This window comes from Dermochelys coriacea, chromosome 2, assembly GCF_009764565.3.
Source record: "Dermochelys coriacea isolate rDerCor1 chromosome 2, rDerCor1.pri.v4, whole genome shotgun sequence".
In the NCBI taxonomy this organism is placed as follows: Eukaryota; Metazoa; Chordata; order Testudines; family Dermochelyidae; genus Dermochelys; species Dermochelys coriacea.
In genome coordinates, this window is record NC_050069.1 from 241,928,342 (window position 1) to 241,954,615 (window position 26,274).

At 45.5% G+C, this 26,274-nt stretch overlaps 1 protein-coding gene across 1 annotated transcript in view; it reads left to right on the forward strand.

The window, feature by feature from the left end:
* CCDC7 (coiled-coil domain containing 7) overlaps positions 1 to 26,274 on the forward strand; it is a 294,105-nt gene that overhangs the window by 80,969 nt on the left and 186,862 nt on the right. Inside the window, 4 exon segments of the mRNA XM_043507137.1 lie at positions 6,020 to 6,050; positions 8,328 to 8,426; positions 24,085 to 24,191; positions 25,065 to 25,088. Coding sequence (XP_043363072.1) covers positions 6,020 to 6,050; positions 8,328 to 8,426; positions 24,085 to 24,191; positions 25,065 to 25,088 — 261 coding nt within the window.

Sequence of the window (26,274 nt, forward strand, 5' to 3'; positions counted from 1 at the left end):
CAGAGAAGAGCTCGATTTCATTCCCTATGCACAGAAGCCATAACATTATGGAAATGATGCATTACCCACAATACCGCATTGTACCTCCTGGGCCAACAGAACACGACGGCAGACAAATTGAGCAAACAGTTTTCACAAGAACACTAATGGTAACTGAACGATGACCTCGCACAACACATATTCTGTATGTGGGGGTCACCACACATCAATCTGTTTGCAACATCACAAACGTCCAAGGTTTTGCTCACGAGCAGGACTAGGACCACGATCCTAGGGGATGCCTTTCTCATCTGATGGAACTCGCCTCTCCTGTACACGTTTCCATTGATACCATTTGTGGCAAAATACCTTGTTTGCCTCAGCAGGCTCAGTCCTTTTTAGCCTTGGAGACTCAGGTTTGGGGCAAGGCAAATCCTTATAGGTGGCACAGGGTCCTGCAACTCCTCTCCTCAGTCAGTCCCTTGTGCTTATTTTCCTTTCCTTCTGGGGAGCGAGTGAAGCCTCCCTACTGGGAAGGTTTGGTGTCTTGCTGCAAACAGCCTACTGGCAACTTCCCTGCTCCACTCACTCACTCACTCTCCCCCTCCTTCTACCCAGGGGAGGGTTTAAAAAGGTCCCAAGTAGTTGGAGTCAGCTGAACCTAATTGGTTCCCTAGCAACCCCTTTTCTAGCTGAACCTTATTGCCCCGTGGTTCTCTCTCCTCAGTGGAGAGGGAGGGGACTTTTAATCCCCTGGGACTAATTACTACCCCCCGTTTTGTAGCTGTTTGTCCTGGGTTTACCACATATTAATATTCAGAGTGATACACAAGTTATGGAACAACAGAGACATGGCCATACCGATAGCTCTGACATGGCCCAGACAGATGTGGTATTCATAGAATATCAGGGTTGGAAGGGACCTCAGGAGGTCAACTAGTCCAACCTTCTGCTCAAAGCAGTACTAATTCCCAACTAAATCATCCCAGCCAGGGCTTTGTGAAGCCTGACCTTAAAAACCTCTAAGGTAGGTATCAAGGTTCCTTCCCCACTCTGAACTCTAGGGTACATATGTGGGGACCTGCATGAAAGACCTCTAAGCTTATTCTTACCAGCTTAGGTTAAACGCCGCCACCACCAAAGTGTTACACAAAGAACAGGGAAAGTGCCCACTTGGAAACATCTCCCCCCCCAAAAAATATACCCCCAAGCACTACACCTCCTTTCCTGGGGAAGGCTTGATAAAAATCCTCGCCAATTTGCATAGGTGAACACAGACCCAAACACTTGGATCTTAAGAACAATGAAAAAGCAATCAGGTTGTTAAAAGAGAATTTTAATTAAAGAAAAAGTAGAAGAATCACCTCTGTAAAATCAGGATGGTAAATACCTTACAGGGTAATCAGATTCAAAACATAGAGAATCCCTCTAGGCAAAAACCTTAAGTTACAAAAAGACACAAAAACAGGAATATACATCCCATTCAGCACAACTTATTTTATCAGCCATGTAAACAAAACAGAAATCTAACGCATATCTAACTAGATTGCTTACTAACCCTTTACAGGAGTTCTGACTTGCATTCCTGCTCTGGTCCTGGCAAAAGCATCACACAGACAGAGAGAACTCTTTGTTCCCCCCCTCCAGCTTTGAAAGTATCTTGTCTCCTCATTGGTCATTTTGGTCAGGTGCCAGCGAGGTTATCTTAGCTTTTTAACCCTTTACGGGTGAAAGGGTTTTTCCTCTAGCCAGAAGGGATTTAAAGGTGTTTACCCTTCCCTTTATATTTATGACAGAAGGAGATTCCACCACCTCCCTAGGCAACCAATTCCAGTGCTTCACCACCCTCCTAGTGAAAAAGTTTTTCCTAATATCCAACTAAACCTCCCACACTGCAACTTGAGACCATTACTCCTTGTTCTGTCATCTGCTACCACTGAGAACAGTCTAGATTCATCCTCTTTGGAACCCCCTTTCAGGTAGTTGAAAGCAGCTATCAAATCCCTCCTCATCTTCTCTTCCTCATACTAAACAATCCCAGTTCCCTCAGCTTCTCCTCATAAGTCATGTGTTCCAGTCCCCTAATCATTTTTGTTGCCCTCTGCTGGATGTTTTCCAATTTTTCCACATCCTTCTTGTAGTGTGGGGCCCAAAACTGGACACAGTACTCCAGATGAGGCCTCACCAATGTCGAATAGAGGGAAATGATCACGTCCCTCGATCTGCTGGCAATGCCCCTACTTATACATTCCAAAATGCCATTGGGCTTCTTGGCAACAAAGGGCACACTGTTGACTCAGATCCAGCTTCTCGTCCACTGTAACCCCAGGTCCTTTTCTGCAGAACTGCTGACTACCCAGGACTCTGCACTTGTCCTTGTTGAACCTCATCAGATTTCTTTTGGCCCAGTCCTCTAATTTGTCTAGGGCCCTCTGTATCCTATCACTACCCTCCAGTGTATCAACCTCTCCTCCTAGTTTAGTGTCATCTGCAAACTTGCTGAGGGTGCAATCCACGCCATCCTCCAGATCATTAATGAAGATATTGAACAAAACCGGCCCGAGGACCGATCCTTGGGGCACTCTGCTTGATACCAGCTGCCAACTAGACATGGAGCCATTGATCACTATCCATTGAGCCTGACGATGTAGCGAGCTTTCTGTCCATCTTATCATCCATTCATCCAGCCCATACTACTTACTGGCAAGAATACTGTGGGAGACAGTGTAAAAGGCTTTGCTAAAGTCAAGGAACAACACGTCCACTGCTTTCCCCTCATCCACAGAGCCAGTTATCTTGTCATAGAAGGCAATTAGATTAGTCAGGCATGACTTGCCCTTGGTGAATCCATGCTGACTGTTCCTGATCACTTTCCTTTCCTCTAAATGCTTCAAAATTGATTCCTTGAGGACCTGCTCCATGATTTTTCCAGGGACTGAGGTGAGGCTGACTGGCTTGTAGTTCTCTGGATCCTCCTGCTTCCCTTTTTTTTTTTTTTTTTTTTTTTTTAAAAAGATGGGCACTACATTAGCCTTTCCAGTCATCCGGGACCTCCCCCGATCGCCATGAGTTTTCAAAGATAATGGCCAATGGCTCTGCAGTCACATCCACCAACTCCTTTAGCACTCTCAGATGCAGCGCATTTGGCCTCATGGACTTGTGCTCGTCCAGCTTTTCTAAATAGTCCTGAACCACTTCTTTCTCCACAGAACGCTGGTCACCTCCTCCCCATAGTGTGCTACCCAGTGCAGTAGTCTGGGAGCTGACCTTGTTCGTGAAGACAGAGGCAAAAAAAGTATTGAGTACATTAGCTTTTTCCACATCCTCTGTCACTAGCTTGTCTCCCCCATTCAGTAAGGGCCCCACACTTTCCTTGAACTTTTTCTTGTTGCTAACATACCTGAAGAAACCCTTCTTGTTACTCTTAAAATCTCTTGCTAGCTGCGACTCCAAGTGTGATTTGGCCTTCCTGATTTCACTCCTGCATGCCCGAGCAATATTTTTATACTCCTCCCTGGTCATTTGTCCAATCTTCCACTTCTTGTAAGCTGCTTTTTTGTGTTTAAGATCAGCAAGGATTTCACTGTTAAGCCAATCTGGTTGCCTGCCGTATTTACTATTCTTTTTACACATTGGGATGGTTTTTTCCTACAACCTCAATAAGGATTCTTTAAAATACAGCCAGCTCTCCTGGACTCCTTTTCCCCCCTCATGTTGTTCTCCCATGGGATCCTGCCCATCAGTTCCCTGAGGGAGTTAAAGTCTGCTTTTCTGAAGTCCAGGGTCCATATTCTGCTGCTTTCCTTTCTTCCTTGTGTGAGGATCCTGAACTCTACCATCTCATGGTCACTACCTCCCAGGTTCCCATCCACTTTTGCTTCCCCTACTAATTCTTCTATGATTCTGTGATTAAAAAGGTGTTGCCAAACAACAGGAAATTAACATGTGTACCACTTCCCAAAATGGAAGAGGTTCTACATGTGTTGTCACAACAACCATATACCAGCACTTACAGCACCATTCATTCGATTTTGGAGTATATTACAATTGAAACAATAAGTCTATCCATTTGTTCACTTAGGTTACACCTTGCAGCCATAACTGCTTTCCATAACATGATCGATGGTGTTTCATCCTTCACTCACCCGATTACGAAACACTTCCTCACAGGCATTCAGAATATGTATCCTGAAGTTCACAACCCTACACCAGCATGGGACCTAAATCTGGTCCTCAGAGCATAGGTGCTGACTTCTACTGGTGCCGGTGGGTGCTTGACTCCCCTCTGCCCCGACTCCACCCCTCCCCGCCCCCTCCCGTGCCCATTCCAACCCCTTCCCCAAAGTTTCTGCTCCCTTCCTGCCCCTATTCCGATGCCTTCCCCAAATCCCTGCATCTTCCCCGCCTCCTCCCCAATCGCGCCACATTCCAGCTCCTCCCCCATCCCTCCTGGAGCTTGCTAAAGCTATTTGGTGGCAGCAAGCACTGGGAGGTAGGCGGAGGAGTGGGGATGCTCAGGGGAGAAAGCGGAGGTGAGGTGGGATGGGGTGGGGAGCTTGGTTGCCCGTGGGTGCTGATTTTTTTTTTTTAGCCCTGGAGCACCTATGGAGTCGGTGCTTATGCTTCAGAGGCCTTACCAGAGCCCCTTTCAAAATTACTTGCTAACTATTCTTTACTCCATTTATCAATGAAGGTAGCATTCCCGGTTGTGATCACTTCAGCACAAAGAATAGGTGAAATAGGGGCACTCATGGCCCACCCTCCAGACACCATATTCTTCAAAGACAAAGTGACTGACCACATTCAAAATTCGTACTGAAGGTACCTTTATCATTCCATCTTAATCAGCCCATCCACCTACCCGCATTTCACCCTAAGCTGCATGGGTCTACACAGGAGACTACCGTCCACTCTTGATGTTAGAAGAGTACTAGCATTCTACCTAGATAGAATGAAATCTTACCAAAAGTTGCTGAGACTCTTCGTTTCCACCACTGAATGATCGAAGGGCGCAGTCATTTTGAAACAAAGACTATTGAAACAGATTTCGAATTGCATCCATTTATGTTATCAACACCAAAATATAGACAGGGATCAGAGCCCATTCAACGAGATCAGTTTCGACCTCAACAGCATTTTTACATAACGTTCCAATCAGAGAACTATGTCACGCTGCCACTTGGGCTTCCATACACACTTTCACAAACCACTACGCAATAGCTCAGAGGCTGATGCTATCCTTAGCCTTACTGTACTAGCCTCAACTGTACAGACAACTCCAAAACCCATTCTTCCATAATGGGGCACTGCTCTACAGTCACCTGGTGTGGAGCACCAACAGAGACCGCACTTGAAGAAGAAGAGAAGGTTACTCACCTTGTGCAGTAACTGAGGTTCTTTGAGATTTCTGTCCCTGTGGGTGCTCCACTACCCTCTATTTTGGAGTTCACAGGAAGGACTCTACAGTAGAGAAGGAGGTTGGGCCTCGTGAGTGAGAGATGAAGTGCCAATGGCACTGTGAGACAGCTACTGTGCACATGCATCCTGACCAGACACTGCAACTGAAAATCTCTGGTTGGAGGCACCAGGATGCCCCAATACCTGAAGTGGAGCACCCACATGGACACACATCTCAAAGAACCTCACAAGTTACTCGCAAGATGAGTAATCTTCTCATATCTAATGACATCAGAGAAAGCACTACTCTGCTTTTATTCTAAAGTAGAGTGATAGAAAAAAAAATCTATAATTTACAATGAAAACTCAAACAAATACAGAAACTCTTTATGTACATGAGATACAGGGTTATAGTGATATTGTTTTAAAATCCATTATTCACCCTGGGTTTAAAAACATGAAACAATCTCTAACCACAAATACTACACTGCATTTTGTTCATTTAAATCAAAGATGACTAAGTATTTCATGATATGTCATTATATATAATTATATAATGGTTTGGATTCCATGCAGCTTGTCTTCAAATAAGAAATACTGATGAAAAATATAAATCAGAAGGATGTTGTCTTTTATTTTTCAGAATTTCAAATGAACAAGATGTCCTAGAAGGTGTAAGTATGCTGTATTTTAAAGTTAAAATTGTGAGTTTCCTAGAGCATAGTTTGATGGAAAACCCACTGTTTTATGGAAGACAGTGATTAAATTATTACTGTTTATCCTCATCGCTTCAGCAAAGGGAAAAAGGTTTTTAAAGAGTCAAAATAAAGACCAGAAAAGTCACATATACCCAGCTATATCAGATAGTCCGAGTCCATTTCTCTTGCAATTATAACATTTACACTTTCAGGAACGTACTATAAAATAGGGATGTAAAATGTAAACCGTTAGTTAAACATTAGTCTTACCGGTTAACCCGCCTTAATTGTTAACCCCAGGGCCAGCCAGCTGGATGATCCTAGCAGCCCTGCACCAGCCGGAGTGGCCTCAGCCCCAGCCACAATGGGCGGCCAGATTGGCCCAGGCCCCAGCCACGCCGGCAGACCGGATCAGCCCCAGACATGCCAGCTGGTCGGCCCTTTAATCGGTTAACTGTTTAAACAAAATATTTTTTTATCGTTTTAAACGATATTTATATCCCTACTATAAAAAGAAGAGGACTAATTTAATCCAGAACTATTTTGCTTCCACTGTAAGGGGAAAAAAACCTGAAAATTGACAGGAATGCCTTGACAGTAAATTCACAAGTCCAAGAAATAGAAGACTTCAAATAAATAAAGTCTGGGAAAAATTAAGGGCTTGAACCTGCATAGGGCTGAACATCTCCCTTAGCAGTGCTGAGGAGAGCTGGTCAGAATTTTTCCAACAAAACATAGTTTTATTGAAAAACACTGGATTCCTTATAGTGAAATGTTTCACAATTACTATTACAGATTCAATGAAAATTTCAATGAAACACAGGCAACTTTCCACTGGAAACCCTCACTGTGGCAGGTTGCCTATCAGTCCTTGGACACCACTCTGGAGCCAGGGTCGTGGGGGGTGGGCAGGCTCCCCGATCCATTGACAACAGCCCCGGTTGGAGCCTGGACTTTTTGGGTTGCTAGGCTCCATAATAGGGAGTCAGCCAGAGCCCATGCTGGAGCCAGGACTCTGAGGGTTGACACCCTGGCAGCAGCCTTGGGATACCTGCCTGGAGCTGGGACTCTCAGGGCTGATAGGCTCACCGCTCTGCAGCAGGAAGCCTGCCTGCCCTCTCCCCTACCCCTCCCTGAACCCCAACTGGAGAAGGGAGCCTAGCAGCCCCAAGAATCCGAGCTCCAGCACTGGTGGAATCTCCCTCCTGGAGCAGCTAAGTGATACAGGCTTTCCTGTCAATTTTAATGACAGTTGTGCAACTGACAAAAATGTCAATTTCACATTTTGTTTCAGGAAGACCATATTTTCATGTTTCTGAAATAATATTCAGGGATCTCCAGTTTTCCAGGAAATTTTGGCAAATTTGCTTTAGTTCCAAATTGGGATGAAAGCAGATTCAAAAATACCAAAACCGAAATATTCAAGTTTTAGCAAGCTCTAGTACAGAGTACCCTCCACCGATTTCAGAGAGCGCCCAGAACTTTCCAGGATTGAATTCTGGCGTATTTCTTCCTCTACATTTAGACATTTCAGTTCTTTCTTATGTAACAGAAATAACTATAAGTAAGGCTACGTTTTAGTCATGGGTATTTTTAGTAAAAAACATGGACAGGTCACAGGCAGTAAACAAAAATACATGGCCTGTGACCTGTCCATGACTTGTACACTTTACCCCTAAATCTTGGGTGCTGGGGGGGCGGGTGGAAGATGGCCCAGGGCACTGCGGGTGCTCTGGGGAAGCAGCCCGATGCTGGGGGGGGCAGGGTTGGGAGTCTTCCTACCCGGCTCCACATGGGGACCCCTGGTGGTGCTGTGGAAGGATTGAAGGGGCTTGGAGACATCCTACTCGGCTCCACGTGGCTCTCTGGAAGCAGTGAGATGTCCCTTGCTCTACTCCTAGGTGGAGACGTGGCCAGGGGGATCAGCACATTGCTTCCGCCCTGAGCACCGTCTCAGCAGCTCCTATTGGCTGGGAACCGAGGCCAATGGGAGCTGCAGGGGCAGTGCCTGCAGGCGGGGGCAGCACGCAGAGCTGCATGGCTGCGTCTCTGCCTAAGAGCTGAGGGAGGTACACATCTCTGCTTTGGGGAGGCTCCCCGAGGTAAGCGCCACCCAGAGCCCTCACTCCCTCCCGTGCCCCAATCTCTGTGACTTCTGTGATCTCCGTGACAAACTCGTAGCCTCAATTATAAGACGCAAGCTGAAATCAGGATATCTTGTTCTTGCAATTAACTAACAATGTCTGTGCTTAGAAATACCAGAAGATTCAAAATGAGTATCAGTTGCTAGCAGAAGAAAAACAGATAATGGAGAATGAACTTCAAAAGATGAGAGAGGAAGAAAAGCTAGGGGTTAGTATAAACATACTAAGTGGCAAAAATAAGTCCGTTGTTCAAAATAGCAACTCTTGCTTGATAACAGAAAAATGTCTTCAGAATGTCTTGCGTTTATCTAGTGTAAGTAAATACAAGAAAATATAGCATCTTCTCTCCTGTTTTTTTTTTTAAACACTTCTTTTTTGAGGTACTGGTATATAGTGCCACTTGGGGGTGCATCCTCACCCTCAGTGGTGCTGAACTTTAGGACCCTTCTGGAAAGCATAGCCCTTTTAATTCTTTGAAAATTTTGAGCCAAGGTTGTTAAAAAAAAAGAGGTCCCATGGATGTCTGCTGTCTCACTTCATCCCTTTGCATGATAAGCTAAAGATGTAGGGACCTTCTGTGTGTGCCTGGAGTGTTGTTTTTTTTAATTTAAAACTTCCCTAACTTTTTTTGTTCTATTGCGTACGTGCTGTTGCACATCTAGAGCTGGATTGTAACAGCACAGTCTAGCCCTATGTAAGGAATAGTACATCGGTGTGTCACCCCAGCAGCAATGCAGAGAAGATGTCATGGATTTCAGAGTATGGTATGCTTTGAAACCCTTCTGCAATCTCTTGTGAGTGCTTCCTTTCCAGTGATAGGCTCTGTGGCTTCACTTCACTCCAGGAGAATCCTGCAACACTACCACTCTCAGACAAGGTTCCTAGGCTTCAGCACCCCTGTTTCAGATGGTTCCATTAGAGGGGCCAATTTAGGTAGCACACTGCAGGGATCATCTTTCTTGGGAGCTTGTAACAAACAAACAAACAAAAAAAAGTAAACAGCAACACAGTTCAGTCTTTATAAAACAGTATTATTTTATGGTCAACAGAAACAGAGTAGTCAGAGATATGGGTTAAAATCACAGAAGGCCTATAAACTGAATCTTACTTCACCTTTTAGCTTCTCCTTGCTAGTTAAGGAGGTTCTGCTTAGCACATGCAGCCTTGGGTTGGGAAGAGAGCCCAGATGCCTGCAGCCCCTGCTTCTGGCTCCCTTCCGTCATCTCTCCTCTTACAGTTTCTCAGGGCTGCTTTTTAACAGAACCAAATGCCCTTTTTTTTTTTTAAAGCTTTTCCTCCTCAAGGGTCATCCCCTCCTTTATCCTAAGCCAAGAGTGTCTGCCTAATCTGCCCAACTAGGTGGGAGATAATATTTTACAGCTGAATGACTGGTGAAGCATGATGGGTGATAGAGTTAATTCAGATCTCTCTCTCTTTCTGGTCTCCTGCATGGATAGCTCTGGACAGGAGTTATCCCTTTGAGCCCACAATACAAAAGTGGGTAGGTAAACTGAGTCACATTTTCTTTAAAAATGCCAAAATCTTCCATACACTTTTCAGAAGGAATCATGCCTTTGAAATACAAATCTCTCTCTGCTCCCTCGGTTGCTTCAGATCAGGACCAGACCAGTAACAGATTACTTCCCCCTCTCTGTTCTGGCTACTCATTGTTAGATAGAAACAAGGCTCTTCCCAGTCTTCAATCTTCCCTTCCTACTCCGTGTCCACCTGCGTGGAGGGGTGAGTACTAGGAGTACAGTGCCCATTTACCTCTTTACATCCCTGGATCCAAGGTCAAGGGAGGTGTCACAAATTAGTGGATCTTACTTTGCCTCATAGCCTCATCCATAATCTAGCCCTTAGTTTTTGCCAGGACTTCTCCTTTCCTTGGAAACAGACCTACATCCCTGCGGTTTGTTCTTCCTGGAGGAAATCCAGACTCTGGATTGCTACGTAATGTGTAAGGACTTCACACCTCAAACCCTCCCTAATAGGCAGTGCAGGCTTTTTACCTTCCTCACCAAAAAGCCTTGTGGAAGGGCATCCTGGAGGAGCCTTCTGCAGGGTTTGTACTTCAAACCTGTAGATCAAAAAGCATATGTCTCTTCAGTTTGAGTGAAAGGACCAGATCCACTAGCTCATAAGCAGTAACAAGCAGATAAACCTCTGGGCTCTAGCTACTAGAGGAGGACAAAGAGACACATTGTTTTTGTGTGTGTGTTACCCTTTAGAAGCCTCATTCCTGGTCTTCCAGACTGTAAAGTAAGTGTTCTTATACCATAAGAGTTTAAAAAAAAATAAAACCCACTTCAGAGGGCAGTTTTCTGACTGCCTACCTGACAGATTTTCAATGCAACTGAGAGCTGGTCTTTATGGCGATTTAGTGCTGGCAAGCTGGGGTGTGAATCTACACACCTGTCTGCTGTGGACCCTGCTACTGTTCACTAAATTTTCTGTATTACATAATCCTTACTGTATGGCAGCAGGCTGATGCACTGTAGATTTACATCCTGGCTTGCCACACTCCAAATTGCAGTATAAGTTAATAGACTAAGTCCAGAAGGCACCATCATGATCATCTACTCCGGGATGGGCAAACAACGGCCTGCAGGCTGCATCCAGCCGTTTTAATACGGCACTCAAGCTCCCGCTGGAGAGCAGGGTCTGGGGCTTGGCCTGTTCCGGTACTCCAGCCAGGAAGCAGGGTTGGGAACCTCTCCGCATCCTTCCGGAAGCAGCAGCATGTCCCTGCTCTGGCTCCTATATGTAGGGGAAGCCAGGGGGTTCCACTCCGCATGCTGCCCTCACCCCAAGCACTGCCCCCACAGCTCCCATTGGCCACGGTTCCTGGCTAATGGGAGCTGCGGGGAGGCACCTGCAGATGGGGCAGCGTACAACAAAGCCACCTGGCTGTACCTCCGTGTAGGAGCCGGAGGGGGTACATGCTGCTGTTTCCGGGAACTGCTTGAGGTAAGCGCTGCCTGAGCCCATGCCCCAAGCCCCTTCCCATCCTCCAAACCCCTCAATCTCAGTCTAGAGCACCCTCCTGCACCCAAAACTCCTCATTCCCATCCCACCTCAGTGCCTGCACCCCCAGCCAGAGCCCTCACCCTCATCCCATGCCCCAACCCCATCCCTGATTCCCCTCCCGCCCTCTGAACCCCTCGGTCCCAGCCCGCAGCATCCTCCTACACCTCAAACCCCTCATCCCCAGCTCTACCCCAGAGCATGCACACTAGCTGGAGCCCCCACCCCCTCTGCTCCAGTCTGGAGCACCCTTCTGCGCTCTGAACTCCTCGTTTCTGGCCACACACTGGAGCCCGCACCCTGAGCCAGAGCCCTCACCCCCTCCCGCACCCCAATCCCAATTTCATGAGCATTCATGGCCCACCATACAATTTCCATACCCAGATGTGACCCTCGGGCAAAAAAGTTTGCCCACCCCAGTCTACTCTGACCTACTGCACATTGCAGGCAACAGAACGTCATCTACCCACTCCTGAAGTTCTCAAATCTTGATTTAAAGGCTTAAAGTTACAGAGAATCCACCATTTACTCTAGTTCAAACCATCCAGTAACTCAGGCCACATGCTGCAGAGGAAGGTAAGCCCCCTCCCCCCAGCCCAGTGTCTCTGCTAGTATGACCTGGGGGGAAAATACTTCCTGATCCTAAATATGACAGTCACTTAGACACTGAGCATGTGGGTAAGACTCACCACCCAGACACCTGGGAAAGGAGTCTCTGTAGTAATTCGGAGGCCTCCTCACCTAGCGTCCCATCTCCAACCATGGGAGATATTTGCTAATAGCAATTGCGGATGGGCCCTATGCCATTGTAGGCAACCTCACCATACCAGTCCCTCCATAAACTTACCAACCTCAGTCCTGAAACAAGTTTGTTTTCCCCCCCCCACTCCTGGTGGAAGGCTGTTCTAGAACTTCAGTCCTCTTCATCTGATTTCAAGCCTAAACTTGTTGACAGACAGTTTATAACCATTTATTCTTTTGCCAACATTGGCCTTTAAATAACTCTTCTTCCTCTCTGGTGTTTAACCCTCTGATGTATTTATAAAGAGTAATCATATCTTCCCTCAGCCTTCATTTTTTAAGGCTGAACAAGCCAAGCTCCTTAGGTCTCCTCTTGGAAGGCAGGTTCTCCATTCCTCTTGTGAGAAAGTTCCTCCTCTGCCTTGGTGGGTCCTACGCTTATTGGTCGATTTGCTCGCTTCAGAGGTTCACAGCAGCCCTCAGTTTGGCCACTTTCGTGGCTCAAATCTGCTGTTCACTCAGTTAGCCTCATCACTGGCCAGCATGGGGAAAAGGAAGAAGAACAATCCTTGCAGTCTCTGCTGATCCACCTAGTGGATTGGGGAACAGTCCAGAGACCTTCCCCTGTGGTGGAACCCACAGTCCAGGTCAATTCCTCCGGTACCAAGTAGGGAGTTGGGGGTATGGAGGGAACCCAAGCCCGTCCTCTACTCCTGCTTCCAGCCCAGGGCCCTGTAGATTGCAGCTGTCTACAGTGGCTCCTGTAACAGGTGCGTGACAGCTAGAAATCCCTGGGCTACTTCCCCATGGCCTCCTCCCAACACCTTCTTTAGTCTCACCACAGGACCTTCCTCCTGATGACTGATAATGCTTGTACTTCTCAGTCTTTCAGTAGTACGCCTTCTTACTCCCACCTCCTTGCATGCACACCACAAACTGAAGTGAGCTCTTTTTTAAACCCAGGTGCCCTGATTAGCCTGCCTCTCTTTATTGATTCTGGCAGCTTCTTGATTGGCTGCAGGTGTTCTAATCAGCCTGTCTGCCTTAATTGTTTCCAGAAAGTTCCTGATTGTTCTGGAATCTTCCCTGTTACCTTACCCAGGGAAAAGGGATCTACTTAACCTGGGGCTAATAGATCTGCCTTTTATCACTCTCCCGTAGCCATCTGGCCTGACCCTGTCACCCTCTGCTCATATTAGCAGCCTTTCTCTGCACCTGTTCCAGTTTGAATTCATCTTCCCTAAACATGGGAGACCATAATTGCACACAGTATTCTTGGTTAGGTCTCACCAGTGCCTTGTACAATTGTAACAACACTTCCTTATTGCTGCTGGATTGTATTTGGCTTTTTCACAGCCGCACCACATCAATACCCCAGGTATTTCTCCTCCTCTGTCGCTTCCTACTGATAAGTCTCCACTGTATAGCACAAATTCTTCTTGTTAGTCCCTAAGTGCATGTGGTTACACTTGGCATTATTGAATTTAATCCCATTTCTATTACTCCAGTTTTCAAGGTCATCTAAGTCTCCTTTTATGATATTCCAGTCCTCCTCCATATTGGCAGTATTTCCCAACTTTGTGTCATCTGTATATTTTATTAGCACACTCCCACTTTTTATGCCAAGGACATTAATGAAAACAAATTAGATTGGTCCCAAGATGATTGCTGATGAACTCTACCAGTAACCTATCTCAAGCCTGACAGTTCACCTTTCAGCATGACCTGTTATAATCTCCCCCTTAACTAGTTGCTTACCTACCTTTTGATTCTTGTATTAATTTTCATATTTTCCAATTTAACTAATAATTTCTTATGTGGAACTATATGCTTTACTGAAATACAGCTAGATTAGATCTACAGCATTTCCTTTGTCTATAAAATCAATTATCTTCTCAAAGAAAGCAATCAGGTTGATCTGGTACCGTCTACCTTTTGTAAAACCATGTTGTGTATTATCCCTGTTACTGTTTACCTCTGTATTTAATTACTCACTCTTTCAAAATTTGTTGTAAGTTCTTGCATACAACTGAGGTCACGCTAATGTAGTTTCCCAGATCACTTCCCCCCCCCTTTTTTTTTTAAAAGGTAGTTACTATATTTGCAATTTTCCAGTTATAGGATACGACCCCCAAGCTTACAGATTTGTTAAAAATCCTTGCTATTGTCCTTGCAATTTAATCTGCCAGTTCTACTTCGAGAGATGTCTCTGGGGGTGCTCCACTTCAGGCGTAGGGGTCAAGGTGCGTCCCAGTGCCTTTGATTGGAGATTTCTACAGCCGTATCCCTACGGGCCGTGCATGTGCTGTGCCTTTCTCACAAGCTGTCAGTGTTTGAATAAAAAGAAAAGGAGTACATGTGGCACCTTAGAGACTAACAAATTTATTAGAGCATAAGCTTTTGTGAGCTACAGCTCACTTCATCGGATGCTGTAGCTCACGAAAGCTTATGCTCTAATAAATTTGTTAGTCTCTAAGGTACCACATGTACTCCTTTTCTTTTTGCGAATACAGACTAATACGGCTGCTACTCTGAAACCAGTGTTTGAATAGTGCATGCACAACCTGGGCTCCCCAGTTCCTTCTTTACCATCCCTGGCTTGAGACTGAGTTCAGCAGTCCTCTCAGATAGTTCTGTTTCTCAGTTTAATTTAGATAAATAGTAACTGACTAAACTAAGAAAAAATAGTTTAGTTTTTAGAGTTACTTAAAAAAACAAAACAAAAAACAAAAAAAACACCTCGGCTATGGACATGCCCGGCCCACCCGTCTTCTAGAGATGTGCCTCCTGCAATGAGGCCATCCCTATCTTGGATGGTCATTCACAGCGTGTACACTGTTTGAGGGGAGTCTCATGTACCCCAAAAATGCATCCACTGTAATAAACAAAGCGTGAACCCGCAAGGACAGGGAGCTAAGACTGAAACTGCTTCCCTTAGAAAACTCCCTCAGACCCATGTCTGACCCTGGCCAGCAAAGCTCTTTAAAACCCTCAAAGGTAAAACAAACAAACGGCCAGCTTCCTCCCCCCTCAGGGGCTGCTCCGCAGCAAAGAAGTCTTAAATGACTTCCACCTCACAAGTGCCCACTCCTCCATGGCTCAGCACTTTAACTCTGCAGGCACCTCAGGTCAGCTGCTCAGCTTTCCGATGCCGAGGTTCAGGGCTTTCAGCTGCCCGCCTCCTACAGCTTTCCCTCGGCAGCCTTTGACAGGATGGCGCCAAGAGCCGTCATGGTGTCAAGAGCACAAGCAGAGATCACGGCACTCCCATTTGATCCTGCGGAGCTGCTTTCTCACCCGCCACAGCTGATGCTCCCGGCACTGAGCCACTTAGTGTTGTCTGCCTGACAGTGCCCACGTCTGGGGCACCTACTCCTGGGGCACTCTTTGCACCCCCAGTGCAAACTTCAGTGCAGCAGATGCTTCCGCAGACTCTGCCTGCGCCAATGGCAGCAGCACCAGCTCCACTTCAGTTAACCCCTTACTCCTCTCCTGCCTTATGATTCGGCACCTGGAGTCACCGCACCGCCTCAGTTTTTATATCCAGGAGACAAGAGTGTCACATACCCCTCAATCTCCACTTCTCAGCACCGATCTATCACCAGGACCTTCATCACCCTATCTGCAGTACTTCCCTCCCACTCCAAGCCTCTGAAGTGGAGAAAAGGAGGAGGATGAAGAGGACAATGGCCGTATGTTTTCCTCACAATATTCCTCACAATATACCTAGAAGTGGGAGGTGCACTATACTGTGCTCCTTCTATCCTAGTGGCTACCCATACTGGTAATGGCAACCTTTGGATGGGACCACTTACCCCCTTTCCTGGGCAATGGGCATACTGGGGTCCATGTGTGACATTGTACCCCATAATGCTTCTCAGTAAGTGCCCAATCAAAAAGCCCTTAAGCCAACAATGAACTTGGAGATGCCAATCCACATCTGGGCTTTCCCAGAAATGTGGCTTGGCTGGTAAGGAACTCAGTCATGCTTGGACATGTGACTTGCCCAGGTGACTCCAAAACTCCATTTTGTAGCTGGACTTTGCATAGGAGAGAGGAGGGTCACCCACAAGAGAGTCTATTTAAACCCCTGGGAGACCCCTCCATTTTGTCTTCAGCTGGTTAAAGAGAGAGCCTCTCCACCCCCAAGGATACCTGAAAGAAACTGAAAAAAAGGACAGTAACAGTGTGAGTGATTGCTGGATCTAGACTAGAAGGAGGCTAGCCTGTAAAAGAAAAAGCTTACTGGAACTGGTGAGGTTTTATCTGTATTCAGTTTGATTAGACAGACTTGTGTGTTTTATTTTATTTTGCTTGGTAATTCACTTTGTTCTGTCTGTCACTACTTGGACTCACTTAAATCCTCTCTGTATTTAATAAAATCACTTTTTACTTATTAATTAATCCAGAGTATGTATTATACTTGGGGGGAGGGGCGGCAAACAGCTGTGCATGTCTCTCTATCGGTGTTATAGAGGGTGAACAATTTAGGAGTTTACCCTGTATAAGCTTTATACAAGGTAAAATGAATTTATTTAGGGTTTGGACCCCATTGAGAGTTGGGCATCTGAGTGTTAAAGGCAGGAATAATTCTTAAGTTGCTTTCAATTAAAGTCTACAGCTGTTGGGGGATGTGGTTCAGACCTGGGTCTGGATTTGCAGCAGGCTTGCGGGTTTGGCTCAAACCAGCAGGGCACTGAAGTCCTAAGCTGACAGGGCAGAAAAGCGGGAGCAGAAGTAGTCTTGGCATATCAGGTGCCAACCCCCAGGGGGTTTCTGTGATCCAGTCCATCACACCATGGAACTACACCACGGCGCAATTGAGCGTTCACCATGCCACCCATAGAAAAGCTGTCAGGCGCTCCCCAATGCTTTCTTACATGGATAGGCAGATAAGACCTGAAGTAGCTGCTTCACCTGCACAGGACATCGCTCCGCATCCTACAGCGATAGCACCACAGGAGGCCATGGTACCCCACCACCTCCCACTACTGATGAGCTCATTCACTTTCAGGAATTATTTAAAAGGGTAGCTGATGAACTCAAGATTACCCTGGAGGAGGTACCAGAAACCCACCATGAACTCAGACATATTACAAGCTACCACCTCATCCAAAATAGCCCTACCAATTAATGGGGCCATCATGGAACCAGCTAAAATTATCTGGCAGACCCCGGCCATGATAACTCCCACTAGCAAGAGACTGGGCCCACAAATATTTTGTCCTGTCCAAGGGTTTGGAGTTTCTATTTGCTCACCCATCACCCAATTCGCTAATGGTTGAGGCAGCCAACCAGAAAAATAAGCACCACCTTTTCCGATTTACCCTGTCTGACAGGAGAACAAGAGACTAGACTTCTTTGGTTGCAAAGTATATTCATCTTCCACTTTGGAATTTCGAGTAGTGAATTACGCATCGCTCTTAGCAAAATATGAGCGCAAAAATTATGCTAAAGTAATGCAATTTATTGATAATGTGTCAGAAGACAAATGACAACAATTCAAAGCGGTGGTGTCAGAGGGCCAATTTATCTCCCACACAGCTCTTCAAGCCACCCTCGATGCTGCGGATGCAGCCACCAGATCCACGGCCATCGTCATGCGGCGTGCCTCATGATTTACTTCTTCCTCCTTTCCCAAGGAGATACAGAGCACTGTCGAGGATCTTCCCTTCGATGGGGACAAGTTCTTTGCCTCTACAACCAATGAGGTCCTCCATTCCATGAAAGAATCATGTGCCACACTCAGATCTTTAGGCATCCAGCCAACTGCCACAAAAAAGAGGCAGTACAGATATCAGCCATGCCAACGGCCACACTACTATGCTTTTGCATAAAATCAGCATTTCAGACAATATGATAAGCCGCAACGCCACCATAGACCCAGAACCCAACGATGTCGCCCTCCACAAACGATGGCGAGCCACCCTCCTGCCTCAAACAAACAAATTTGAAGTCTTGGTCGAGGGTATAGAGAACCTCTCACCCTCTTCAGTGTTGATTTCAACCATCCATTTCTTTGGATACCATCTGTGCCCTTTCCTTGCCAATTGGGAAACTATCACTACGGACAGATGGGTCCTGGAAATTATCGGATTGGGTTATGCCATCCCCTTCCTCTCCGTACCCCCCCATCCCACCTCTCCACCCCATCACTCTTCAGGAACCCCTTTCACGAAGAGTTGCTGCGTCAAGAGGTACATCATCTCATACAACTAGGAGCAATAGAGAGGGTACCACCTCAGCACAGAGGGAAAGGGTTTTACTCCCACTGCTTCTTGACAGAAAAGGAAAACAACGGAGGGTGCTCTATCCTCGATCTTCGACTTCTAAACAAGTTAGGCAAGAAATAGAAATTCCGGATGGTTACTCTACCAACAAAAATTCCGACGCTGGAGCAGGAAGATTGGTTTTCAACCCTCGACCTCCAAGACGCATATTTCCATGTCACTATCCACCCTGCCCATCAACGTTTTCTCAGATTTGCCGAGGGAATGGAACACTACCAACACAGGGTCCTGATATTTGGCCTTTCCACTGCCCCACGTGTCTCCTCAAAAGTGCTAGTAGCCATAATAGCACATCTCAGAAAGAAAGGGGTCCTAATTTTTCCTTACCTGGACGATTGTCTCTTCAAGTCTCCCATTCACTTGGAGGCGATCCAAGTGACTTTTGCAACTGTGCACTGCTTCCACACCCTGGGTCTGCAAATAAACAGAAACAAATCTATCTTATGACCTACCCAACAAATAGACTTCATCGGGGCACACCTCGACTCCACCATGGGTCTTGCCTCTCTTTCCCAGGACAGATTCCACACAATGGGTACCCTAATTACCCAGATACGTGCCAGCCTGCGGGTTACAGTCCGAGATTTCCTGCAGCTGTTAGGGCACATGGCAGCTTCCACATTTGTGGTCCCAAATGCCCGCCTGTACATGTGACGCCTTCAGGGGTGGTTAGCCACGGAATACAAACCAAATATCCACAGATTAAACAAATTGCTAACTATGCCTCCGAAAGTCAAGGACTCACTCCTCTGGTGGACCTCTCCTATCAACATCTGTGCTGGGATTCTCTTCCGATGAGAACCCCCTTCAATGACCATCATTACAGATGCATCCCTCACAGGATGGGGAGCGCATATGGGTCACCTCACCACTCAGGGCCTCTGGTCCTCTATGGAAACTAAGCTTCATATAAATCTGCTAGAGCTCTGAGCCATACGCAATGCCTGCCTACATTTTCTTCCCATTATCCAAAACCGCAGAATTTGGATCATGACAGATAATATTGCATGCATGTTGTATGTGAACAGATGAGGGGGAGCCCGGTGCCACTCCCTCTGCACAGAGGCAGTAAAACTATAGAATTGGTGCCTTCTACATAACATCCAGATCTCAGCCTCATACCTGCCCGGTTCTCAGAACACCACCGCAGACTAGCTCAGTTGATCCTTCCCCATACAGCACGAGTGAGAACTCAACGACACCATCCTATCCAACATTTTCCAGACCTGGGGTTATCCTCAACTAGATCTATTTGCCATGGCAATAAACAAAAAATGCCCAACATTCTGCTCAAGAGCCGTCCTGGGAAAACTTTCTTGTGGAGATGCCTTCATGCGCCCATGGACCGACACTCATGTATGTGTTTCCACCAGTACCTCTGTTGAACAGAGTAATACAGAAGATAAGAACAGACAGATCCAACATTGTTCTAATAGCTCCATCCTGGCCCAGACAACCATGGTATCTCTTCCTCATGCAGATGTCGGTCAAGCCACCAATTCCCCTTCCCCCCCAACCTCCTATCACAATGCAGGGGCCTGCTATTTCACCCCGACATACAGCAACTCCACCTGTGGGTCTGCTAATCAATGGTTCTCTAATGAGGAGTTAGCATGTTCAGAACAAGTGAGGACACATACCACATGCACTACTTACTTACATAAATGGAAGAGGTTCACATCTTGGTGTACAGCCAAACAAATCTCCCCAGTTTCTACCCCACTCCCACTGATACTGGATTACCTGCTAGACCTTAAAATACCAGGTCTCTCCACGAGTTCCCGCAAGGTCCACCTCATGGCAACCACCACAAGATCGACACCACTATGGTCTTTGCCCGTCCAGTAACCAAAAGTTTCCTGAAGGGCATCCAAACATTATATCCAGACATAAAACCACCTGCTGTGCCTTGGGACCTCCACCTAGTCCTCAAAGCCCTGATGGATAAACCCTTTGAGCCAATGGCTACCTGCTCCCTTTGCCACCTATCCATGAAGGCCACCTTCCTGATAGCAATCACATCTGCTAGACGAGTAGGAGAAATGGGAGCACTCATGGTGGAACCTCCATATACCACATTCTTCTGTGATAAGGTCACACTCTGCACACACCCGAAGTTCCTGCCTAAGATGCACTCTTCCTTTCACCTCAATAAGCGAATACACCTACCAACATTTTCCCCAAAATCCCACACTATTGCTTTTGAAACAGCAATGCACACTCTTGATGTGCACAGAGCACTATCCTTTTACCTGGATAGAACAAAACCATTTAGGAAAACCCCCAAACTTTTCGTCTCTACCACCCAGCAATCACAGGGAAAAGCTCTCTCTACCCAGAGACTCTCCAAATGGATTGCAGACTGCATACGTCTCTGCTACCAACTGAAGCGCATACAACCCCCTACATCAATTAGGACACACTCTGCTAGAGCTGTCTCTACTTCCACTGCCTTTCTTCATATACTTTCTGACATATGCGGGGCAGCTATCTGGGGATTGGACCTTACCTTCGCCAATCACTATGCTCCCATGCACACAGCAGCATCTGACGCCAGGATGGGTAAAGTGGTCTTCTCAACAGCCTTCTTACCTGATCTGAAGTCCCAAACATCCTAAGGGATACTGCTTTTCAGTCACCTGAAGTGGAGCACCTACAGGGATATCTCTCGAAGAAGAGGCGGTTACTCACCCTGTGCAGTAACTGATGTTCTTCGAGATGAGTGTCCCTGTGGGTACTCCACTACCCGCACTCTTCCCCTCTACTTCAGAATCTGGAACGCACTCCGTTGTAGAGGAGGAACTGAGGAGCCCAGGCCGTGCACGCGCTATTCAAACACCAACAGCTTGTGAGGCAGGCACAGCGCGTGCGTGGCCCGTAGGGGTACTGCTGTAGAAATCTCTGATCAAAGGTGCTGGGACAGACCTTGACCCCTGCTCCTGAAGTGGAGCACCCACAGGAACACTCATCTCAAAGAACATCAGTTACTGCACAGGGTGCGTAACCTTCTCTTACTTTAATATTGTTGGATGGAGATTATCTGGGCCCCTGATTTGGTTCCATTAAGCTGTTTTAGTCCAGCTTTTACCTCGGATATGATCATTTCTATTTCTGTATCCTTGTTACCTTTAGCCATCCTGCAACTATCCTCAGTTCCTCATTACACTTACTGAAAATTGAGGCAAAATATTCATTTAGGCATTGTGCCATATGCAGATTATCTTTAATCTCAACTTTGTCCTCAATATTTAGTAGTCCCACTTGTTCTTTCCTAGTTTTCTTTTTATTTATACGTTCAAACAACCTTTTATTATCGGTTTTAATTTCTTTTGCACGGTACAGCTCTGCTTGACTTTTGGCAGTTCTTGCTTTTCCCCTACCCTTTGACATCAAAGAGGTAGTTTTCCTTGCTAATCTATCCCTTCCACCATTTCTTATAGGCTCTCTGTTCTCTCTTAATAACCTGTTTGAGATGCTTGTTCACCCAGTTTTATCTGCAATCCTTCTCTACAAAATTTCCCCTCTTGCTTGGGATGCAGGCTCCAGATACTTTAAATCAAAGTTTCAGAAACTAATTCTAAGCCTCCTCCACATTCAGATCCTTGAGTTCATCAATTCAGTCCACTTCCCTAACTAATTCCCTTAAATTTTTAAGGTTTGCCCTTTTGAAATCAAGGTCCCTAGTTGGAGACTTATTTTTGTTTATCCTTCCATTTAGTTTAAACTAAATTAACTCATGATCACTTGAATCAAGGTTATCCATAATCAGTTCTTCTGTGATGTCCTTACTACTTGCCAATACTAAATCTAAAATGGCATCACTTCTTGTATGTTGGATGACTGTTTGGTGAAGAAATCTGATTGCTATCACATCCAGGATTATGTGGGCCCTACCATTATTAGTAGAATTTGTCCTCCAATCCATATCTGGAAGTTAAAGTCTCCCATAATTGCACAATTCCCAGTAGTATTTATTTCATTAATAATATTATAGTGGTCTCTATCCTATTCAAATTGGATTCTGCAGGTCTGTAGCCAACCTCCCCAACCACTATCCCAGTAGAACCTCTGTTACTATTTTCCCCCAAAGTGATTTTAACCCAAACAGATTCAGTTTTCTCTATTCCATCACTTCTAATTTCTTTCTGGTCTACCTCATCATTAATATACAATGTTACACCACTACCTTTACCTTTAATTTCCCTCTTCCTTCAACAGCACATACCCTTCACTAGCTGTATTCCAGTTATGACTACTATTCCACCCTGTTTCCAGTATCCCTATAATATTTGATTTCACTTCCTGCATCACTAGCTCTAATTCTTCCATTTTATTATGTGGGCTCTGTGCTTTGGTGTACAGACATTTTAGCTGTTTCTACTTAGCCTCACCCAGCTTCCTCTCCAGATTAAGTATAGTCATTTATTGCCAGTATTACCTGCCTGATTGTTACTGTCCTTGGTAGTGGCATGGTTTTTCCTCTTCTTGTCCATTCTCCCACCCTCTGTTCCTTTCCCCATTGCTGTATACTCTTACTTGACTTGCCTCCCACTCAATATTAGAATTGGGTGTGGAGATTACATGAGCATCTCCCAACCATCTCCTCTGAATTCTTAGTTTAAGCTCTTTTAATCAGTTGTGCCAACCTCCATCCCAGGAGTCCATCCCACGAGAACAATCCTCTGTTTGTGAATGCTTCCCAGTGGTTGAACATTCCAAAGCCCTCCTTATACCACTATTACTTTAGCCATCAGTTGATCATCATAATCTTGTCATGCCTTTGCTGTCATCCTCAAGATAACCTCAGTTTCCCTTTCTTTGAGCAACTTCCCCAGCCTGATGTAGTGTTCCTTGTTGCATCCCAGCAAGGATCTGGCACTATGATTTGTTCCCATGTGGATGCCAATCAGTTGATTCTTTTCCCTCCCATTAGGATTCTTTTCAGCCACATCCAGTATCTTAGCCCCAGGCAGACAACACAATCTTCTGTTCTCCAGATCAGATCAGCTGACAGGCCTGACTGTTCTTGGTAGGAAATCCCCAATCACATAGATCTGCCTGTTTCTATTCTCACTTTCAGACTTCTGCAGGTAATCTTCCATTTTCCTGGGGCTACAAAATCTGGCTTTGTTGTAGGACTGGCTGCTCTTTTCTTCCTTGCTCTCACCTTCTGTTACTGCCTACCTGTCCTCTTCGTTTTCCAACTCAGCAAACCTGTTCTGAGCTCTTTCTCCTTTGCTAGCTGGTCTTTTCCTCTGCCTTGTTCTTGTAGTCACATGCTTCCACAGACTTCTTTCTTCATCCAGCTTGCTACCCTCACAATTTTCTAGTCCAGCATGTATGCAAGTCTTGAGTTTTTCATTCAGCCTTCTCTCCCCTTTTCTCCATCATCCTCTCAAGTCCCCCTCAAACTCAGTCATAGTTTCTAGCTGTATCTCCAAACCTCGGATCTTCTCTTCCATTAGTTCTGTTTGGCAGCATAGCAAACAAACGAAGCACCTTTCTGATAGCCTCTCCAGAATAATGTACATCCTGCAGCTTCCACATCCAGTTATCTTCAGTTTCTCTTCCATTCTTTGTGTCACTACCTCTTTAGCTGTCATAGCCTCCCCCGCAAGCTTCTGTCAAAAAGAAGAAGGAAAAAAAAAACCCAAACAAATTCCCCTTCAACATCCCACTCAAACTCCTGTTTTCAGTTTCGTTATTTTGTCTGCCTGCCTTCAATGGGCCCTGTACACAAGCCCTGATACTGTTCTTTGCTGCAGAAGATTTCCCATTATTTTAATCTTACTGTGTAAAATTTTACAGAAAGAAAAAATACTGGAATCCAGAAAGAGATTTTTATCAAAATTGGAGAGAAAACAACCTGTTGAGAATGCTGAAGTATCTTCCCTATCAGGAGTTCAGGCAGCAGGGTAAGAGTGAACAGAATAAGAAAAGTACTTGTTATAATACAAAATCTGGTGAACTTTATATGAAGCTAAGTCTGGTTATACTCACAATCTGACCTGACTCGCTGTTTTAAAAAAAAAAAAAAAAAAAAAAACTATCCTCATTCAGTAGTGTAATGTCTTCTTGTGAACAAGTAGTCTGCCCATCCTACTCTGAACATTATATACAATTCAAAATTTCTCTCTTCCTGGGAATTGGCTGTTGCTGATAGTTGAAACAACACTAGCAAATGTAGACATCACTCTGAGCTTCCTCCCCAAAACTTGGCTGTTTCTAAAATTTCCCTGCAGAAACCTTTCTACACCAGACCCTAGTTCCTTTTGTCCAGAAAGTCTTTCACCTCCCTTGTAGTTTTAGGGAGTTAAAAGCCACACCTGTCATAATGAGTCTGAAGTTATTCAGCAGTTTCATGCAGGGTTCTAACATCTAACTGGATGGGCTCACAGAAAACCTTGCCGTTGTGTTGCTCTGCCCCTTGTTATTTGAGAGGTGTGTAAGCACAGGAAACCCTGCAGGGAGCTTCTACTTCTACCAGTGATGAGAGAAGTAGAAATTTGGCTTCCAGCATGGTTGTACTCCTTGGATCTGGTAGTCCTATGGACAGAGGTAGCAGAGCAGGGGATGGGAAAACCTGAGATCGCCAATCCCCCTTGCTAAAGTGCTACTATGGAGGTGGGAAAAAAATTTAGTGGCTTTTTTAAATCCAGTTTATTTGGTTGCCCTTCTTCTCAAATAAAAACTCACCCGAATACAGAGTTGCATACTTTTCTAGTGCTGCAAAAATAAATGTCACTGTAATACCAGGCTACTTGATTAGGTTCTCCTCTGCTCCACAGAGCCATTAATGGACACAGAGGGTGGTAAGAAGAAAAGGAGTACTTGTGGCACCTTAGAGACTAACAAATTTATTTGAGCATAAGCTTTTGTGAGCTACAGCTCACTTCATCGGATGCAGAGGGTGGTAAGAGAAGTCATCTGTGAAGTTGGGGGTGAAGTGTGGGACTGGGGGAGAAGTAATTAGCCTTTCTGCTCTTCCAGAGAGGTGGACAAGGTGGAGGAGATGAAACAGCCACTGACAGAAGACAAATGAGGGTGATTTGAATTTGGGGAATGTGCATGGGAAGGGTTCCTTTGAATTTGTGTTTGGAGAACTATTCACCTAATGACATCCTTGTCTCAGCTATCTTGTACCTCCTCTAGGCCTTTTATTTACTTTTAATGCTAAATGATGTCCCCAGCTCTGGACAATTATACATTCATTTAAAATCAGGGCCTGATATATTGTGAGATTCTGTGGCCACAGAATTTGCCAAATTTACCCTTATGACTGACTAACAAAAAATAGCCTCTTCAGGTATTTCAGCAGCATATCATCAAGGGAAAAGGTGAGACTCAGCTGGGGCTACTTCTCTCTAACAGTGTCTGCTACACCCAGAACTTTGCAGGTGAGACTATAGCCTTTCCAGCGGCAATAGGATCCATGAGACACACCTTGCCTAATTGGCTTGGAGAAGAAAAATTCCAGTGAGGATCCAGCACAAGCTATAGGAGAAACTCTACCCAGCAGGAATAAACACAAGAAACAGCCTCAACAGACCACATAGATGCCATCAGATTGCCTTCTACAGATTTTTCTCTGAACATTCCTTCTCCACTGCTAACTAGCTGCTAGCTCCTGCAGTCTTTTCACCCGAGTCTTACTCCATGTGTCCTATGCTTTTTTCTCCTTCTTTCCCTCACCTACCCCGTCCTATAATTCATTTAATGGAGAAAAACCCATCCAAAATTATTTAAAAATCCCCAAACAAACATGATGCAACAAACCATTATGTTATTTACTCTATTTGTATGTCTCTACTCCCCCTCCTTTGGATATTTAGATGTAAGCTCTTTAAGACAGGGAGCTGTCTTTTACTCTTTTTGCACAGTAGCTAGCACAGTGTTGTCATGGGTCCTCTAGCGTCTACCATAATAAAAATAATTGTGCTCCAGAATCTAATATTCTATTAAAAATAAACTTGTAGCCATGATTTTGAAGAAAACTTT